The sequence below is a fragment of the Corvus brachyrhynchos genome, unplaced genomic scaffold, assembly GCF_000691975.1.
Source record: "Corvus brachyrhynchos isolate BGI_N302 unplaced genomic scaffold, ASM69197v1 scaffold1005, whole genome shotgun sequence".
Classification (NCBI taxonomy): Eukaryota; Metazoa; Chordata; class Aves; order Passeriformes; family Corvidae; genus Corvus; species Corvus brachyrhynchos.
This window is the reverse complement of record NW_008238124.1, coordinates 121,662-127,530: the sequence shown is the minus strand read 5'-3', so window position 1 is coordinate 127,530 and position 5,869 is coordinate 121,662. Positions and strand designations below refer to the sequence as shown.

The following is a 5,869-nucleotide window of genomic DNA, read 5'->3' as shown; positions in this document are numbered from 1 at the left end:
GGCGTCCTGCCACGTGCGGGGCCAGTGCACTGCCCGCCTGGCAGGGCATCCCGGGCTCATCCCAGCATCCACGCACAGAGGGATGTCCTCTCCTGCACACACCTCCCTGTGTCCCCTCTCCTGCAGCACCACCCGAAGCGCAGAGGAAGAGCCGCGCTCCCATCCCCGGCTCCCTCCCGGGCACCGTGAGGGCACTGCGCCAACAGCTGATGGGAAAGTTCAGGGTCGGGGCGAGGCGGAGAAAGGCTCATAAAGGGCCCTTTGTGCCGCAGGTCTCCCCTGGCTCCGCGCACGGAGCCCGCGGCCCCACAACAAAACGCAGCCCAGAAATATGACAAGACATCTTTTTCCCAGGCTGCTGTTAAACTCTAATTAAACATTTCAGCACACTTGAGTGGGGAAATGTCTGCTTCTCAGGCCCAGGCCATCTCAGCTGGAAACCATCCCCTCCGGTGTGAGTGGGCTGGCGCAGGTTGACCCAGAAAGATGCTCCTTGAACGTGGGGATGGTGTGAACCCACACGCCAGAGTGGACAACCTGCTCCTCTCCAAGCCCTCCACGCCAGCATGGGCCCACTGCTGCCTCCCACTCTGGAGGATGCATCCAGGCTGGAGCAGCTGGAGAAGGGGACATGCAGACAGGTCCGTCACAGGCAGTGCCACCCCTGGCACTTGTGCACTCCCCACCGTGGGAGCTGGGGTCCCCGTTCCTGCTGGGGCAGCAGCCCAGAGCGCACAGCCTGCAGGGGCAGGAGACAGCGTCTCCTTTGAGTCATGCTGCCAGAAAATCTACTGAGGCTGGAATTGTCATCTTGCTATTTTAAAGAATGAAAGAAAAAGAAAATAGCAGAAAAGAGCTGAGCAGTGAAGCCAGGCAGTTCCAGGAGTGAGGAGCCCTGTAAGGAACAGTCTGGGGCACAGCAGCTTGGAGATCTCCTCACATCCCCCGCATGCCCAGAGTGGGTCTGATGACAGCCAGCAGGCACAGCTCTCCACATTATTAAACACTGACTTTGGCCATTAATTGCAGCAATTCCTCAGCACCCTGTTTCTAGTAGGCACAGACCAGATGCCAAAATATCCTACCCCTGATGCTCTGGTGACTGACTCAGCCTCGTGGAGGTGACACAGTGGCACTGAACTACTGCAGCATCCCTTGTCCCACCTGAGCACAGCCCAGCGGGAGCAGCACACCAAGGATGGCAGGGCTGGGGACTGGGGAGCTGCTGGTTTCCCATGGGCAACCTCAGCATCAGAACCAGGTCACCCAGGAAAGGATTACTCCAGAAATGTGCCACTTCTGGGATCAGTAAGCAGTGGGAAGGTGTCTGTCCTGAAAGACTTGGAGTGGAGTGACAGCCCAAGCAATGACACTTGTAATTTGGCATCCCATGGGGTGGAATTTGGCAGAACTGGTCTCTCCTGCTCTGAGGACATTCCAGCTCCTGCATGGGCAGTCTGAATTGAACTCCCTCAATACTTACAGCAACCACGGGTTTAATCCAGCTCTACCCCCCCAGTCAGACAAGCAGCAGCAGCAGCAGCTCCTGGGCAAGCTTCATCCTGGCCCCTTGAGGCTCCAGGGCCGGGGTTCCTGTCACTGTGCTGGCCATCACCCCTGGGAACCCTCACCCTGGTGCTGTGTCTGCCCTCACTGGATGCTCTCACCCCTAAGAAAATGGCAACACCAACCTGTATCTGATCCCCCCGCTGGCATGTGACTGTGGGTGGCTGACAGCCCTGGAGGGGGTCATAGCCACATGCAGGGCTGTCCCCAGGTGCCACATGCTCAGGGTTTGTCCTCCTCCTTCACTGCAGTGGGATGGGGTGGGAGGCTGGACTTAGGAAGAAATCTTGACTTTTCTAGGAAAAGTGAGGCAGGCAGCAGGGTCTTTACATCGTCCCTGTGCAGCACCTGGGCTGCACTGTCCAGGCTTTGTGGGACATATCTGCTCCTGAATCCTGATCCACTGGGGGTGCCCCAGGTGGCACCGAGAGCCCCAGTCCCAGCACAGACACAGCTGCCAGGCGGCAAGGGAGGTGAGAGCCTTGGGGACACGGACTGAGGGTACCCACCCCCCGGGCAGCACACACACCAAGGGGGCTCATCCGTGTGGCCCCCCAGAGACCCATCCCCACCGGGAACCACGACCCACAGCCTCCCTGTGCACCCACAGCTGGGGACACTGTGACACCACGAGCCGGTGACAGGGAGCCAGATCCTGAATTATTGTCCGACTGTTTCCCAGGCTCTTCCGCTGGCTGCGAGGATGCAAGTGCCAGCGGAATGGGATCGGGGTGCGAGGGAAGAGGGGACAAAGGCGGTGCACCGCCCTCCTCCTCCTCCCTGCGCTTGGCAAGGCGGGGGACTCCGTCTGGGAAGGGAAAAGGTTCCCAAGGCGAAGGTGTGAAATACCCTTCTCCCGTGCTGCCATCACCTCGCAGTCCCGGGGTGTGAGAATCAGACTCCATTGTGCCTTCCCGAGGAGCTCACATACTGTACTAACCTTTTCACATGAAAGCCACGCTCTGTTTGCCAACAAAAGCCGACGCTTGGTTCCCAGGAGTGGGGAAAACCCAACCCCACGGCACTGAGCAGGGGCTCCGGGGCCAGCCCACCCCCAGAGCCCCTTCCACCCCCACATGCCCCAGCCCAGCGGGTGCAAGGGGATGGAAGGGGCTCTGGGGGTGGGGGCAAGCCGGGCACAGGCCACTGGGGTGGGGCAGGAGAACCCTCCCCAGGGTGAGGGATCCTTCTTCCAGGCCCCGGGGTGCCTGGGGTCCCCCCAGCCTGTCCCCCCTTGCAGGGTGGGGGGTTGAAGGTGGGGCTGCAAGGGGACTCCCTGCCCTGGGGTGTGCCCTTCCCCACCAGGGCACACTGTCTCAGCTGTCCCCAGGCTGGCAGACCCTCATCAGCTCCCCCAGGCTCCCCCTGGGCAGTTTGCAGGGCTCAGGCTGGTTTTTCTCCCACCACTGACCAAAGCAGGTCAGGCTTTGCAACATCTGAAACTCCCACTCCCCTTCAGGCTACCCTGAAAGGTGGGAAGCGAGACCGGGAAAGCATCACTGGGCCATGGAAAAAGCCGTCTGCACAACAGCTGAGCCCAGCTCAGCACCCAGCACGGCCAGATGAGCACTGAGCACAGCAGCTCTGGCCTCCCTGGGAACACGGCAGCAGCAGGGATGGGACAGGCATCACCCGGGACCGGGACTCTCTGCCTGTCTCGGGCATCGCAGCTGCTCAATGCTGAGATAAAGAAAGGGCCAGAGGAGAGGTCTTGAAGTGAAAAGGGTTTTTCTGGTTTTTTCACATTAACGATACCTGCTCTGCCCCATTTTTGGCTGGATACCCTTGACAGCTTGGGGCAGTGGGCTTGAGAGGTGCCCAAGGGCACAGCAGATGCTGAATGCCTGAGGAGCCTGACACCTGGGGGGGAACACATCCCTGCAAAACCCCACAAATTCCAGATTCACACGTTGCCTCGGAACCTCAACTAGGTCCATGCTTCTATCGGGGGAAGCAGGAGGAAGGAGGGATGAGTCCTTTTCCCTCCTCTCTATTGTTTCCTCTCATGCCTACCTCCACCTCCAGTCAGCTCTGGAGGCAGCTTCCTCCCTGACTCCACAGCCTTCCTGCCCCAAAGGGCTGGGAGGCTTTTCCAGGTCCCCCAACTTGCTGCTGGCCCACTCCCAGCACTGGGGTTCCCCTGTGCTCCCCCAGCTCCATCGGCGGGTCCCGGTGCAGACAGGCAGGTGGGTTTGTATGGCTCACAGGTTTATTGGCCCCAGTGTTTCCCACAGGCTGCCAGTGACAGCTTCCCGAGCCTGCAGAGCCGTCCCGCTGCTGTGGGTCCTTGGAGGTGCTGTTGGCCTCGCGCTGCTTTGCGAAGTAATTGAATTAAAGCTGGTGAATCACTTTGGTGCTGCCTGGCTGCTCCTCTGTGCACGGGTGCAGCGGCCCGGGGTGGCCCGGAGCACATGCGGGGGCTCTTTGGGCTGCTCTTTTTGGAGGGTCATTTCCCCTCTCAGTTGCTGCAGTCAGATTTGGGTCATCAGGTTTGATCTAAACATGTCAGAGAACTGGAATTCACAGGGAAGCAAAGACACAATAATGCAGGCTCTGTCCCAGTGTGATTCTGGGCTGGTTTCAAAAGCTCTTGGCTCACTCTCAGTGTCCTGGGAAAGCTGGGGTGGGTTTAGTTCCTCGCCTGACACAGGTGCCTTGGTGCTTGAGAAGTGAGGGCAAAGCCTGCCCTACCCTGACAGGTGTCCATGTGATGGAGACAAACACGTGGGTGAGCTGTTGCTGCCTGTCCCTGGCTCAGAAGCACCTTTGAGCCAGGAACTGAGCCAGGGCCATGGCTGTGAAGCTCAGGGCAAGGTGAGAGGAGATCCGTACCCAGCGCCTGGGGCGGACGAGGCAAGAGGAGGGAGAGCTGGTGCACGGGGGAGGCGCAGAGCAGGGTTGGGACCCTTGTCCCTCAGGCCACTGTCCCCAGGCTTCCCAGTGCCAACCGAAGCCCACGGGTCCTGAAAGGGCTGGTATTTTCCAGGGAGGAGCAGGCAGAGCACTGTCAGACTTGCTGCAGCTGCGAGAGAGGAGCTGGCAGGGTTTGCCTGGCATCTTCATCCCAGCCCAGCTCCCCAGAGCTGCTCCCCAGCTCCAGGTGTCCAGTGGGTCCAGCGGGGGCCATGCAGAGAGCGGTCCCCAGGGCAGGGGACAGCCCCAGACCTGCCGGGAGAGCAGCAATAAACAGGAGAGGAGACACAAACAGAGAGCTGGTTTAGAGGGTGGCTCCGGATTTTCTGCTTCCCCATCCGAGGTCTGCTTGAACCCAATCAAAGAGGTCCAGGACCAACCACACCACCCTGAGGCAATGAAATTGCAAACACAACAGTTTAAGATGCAACAAGAGAGTCCCTCAATTTTTGAAGCCAGTCCATGCAGGGATGAGCACACAGCAGTCCGGGTCATGCAGAAGCCAAGCTGGAGACCTGTCTGCCTCCATCAGCATCTTCACCCAGCTCTCTGCAGGTCCCCAAAGCCTGGTCCTGCCATGTCAGAGATCAGTCCCTGTTCCTCACTGCCCTTTGCTTGTGGCCACAGCCAGTCAGGGCCCCTGCCCACCACAAATCCTGCAGCCTTCCAGAACTCTGGGACACACAGGGCCCCTCTGAGCTCTGCCTGAGCTGCTGGGTGGAGCAGACCTGGGGTTTACCCTGGAGGCAGCAGCTGGGTGGGAACTGCTCCTGCTCAGCCCCATTTCATGGGTACCTGCATGGTTGAGGCACCTCAAAGCAAGAGCCCAGGCCCTTGCACAAGTCTTGCATCCAAAAGTGATACAAAGAAATGAAAAACGGACCTTCACCAGATCCCTGGGGAGAATACTTTGGGAGCAGCAGGTTGCCATTTGGTCTTGGAGACTCCGCTTCAGAGCCCAAGGCACATCAAAGTCCAAAGCTCCAAGTCCGAGGCTTCCCGGGGAAGCTGAGGGTGCCGGTCTGTCAGGGCCACCTCTGCTCCCACTGCCCTGCAGGGGCCTCTGGGCACACGCGGCTCCAGCGCAGGAGGTTAAAGGGGCCTCTGGAGCCGAGCATCCTCAGCAGCCCAGGGGACACCCGCTCAGCTCATGGTGACTGACTGTCCCCAGGATTCCTGCTCCCGCAGCTTCTGTCTCAGGCAAAGAAGATACTATTATCCCCCCATGACAAAAAAATATTAAAGCAGAGATGATTATACCCTGCAGCCCCTCTCCTGCAGCAAACACCCCGGAGCCTCTCTTGCTCCACGAACACGCTGGTGGATGCTCAGCCCGGAGCCGGGAGGGGACCCTGGGAACGCCCGGCGCTGGGGCGCGCCCGGCCGCCCC

General features: G+C 59.8%; 1 protein-coding gene across 1 annotated transcript in view; it reads right to left on the bottom strand.

Moving 5' to 3' along the window:
* The window catches only part of LOC103615001 (exonuclease mut-7 homolog), a gene marked incomplete at its 5' end in the record, with an annotated part of 146,384 nt that overhangs the window by 25,161 nt on the left and 115,354 nt on the right, over window positions 1–5,869 (bottom strand). Inside the window, one exon of the mRNA XM_017733415.1 lies at window positions 4,399–4,731. Within this exon, the coding sequence (XP_017588904.1) occupies window positions 4,399–4,731 (333 nt within the window). The remainder of the gene's footprint in view (window positions 1–4,398; window positions 4,732–5,869) is intronic.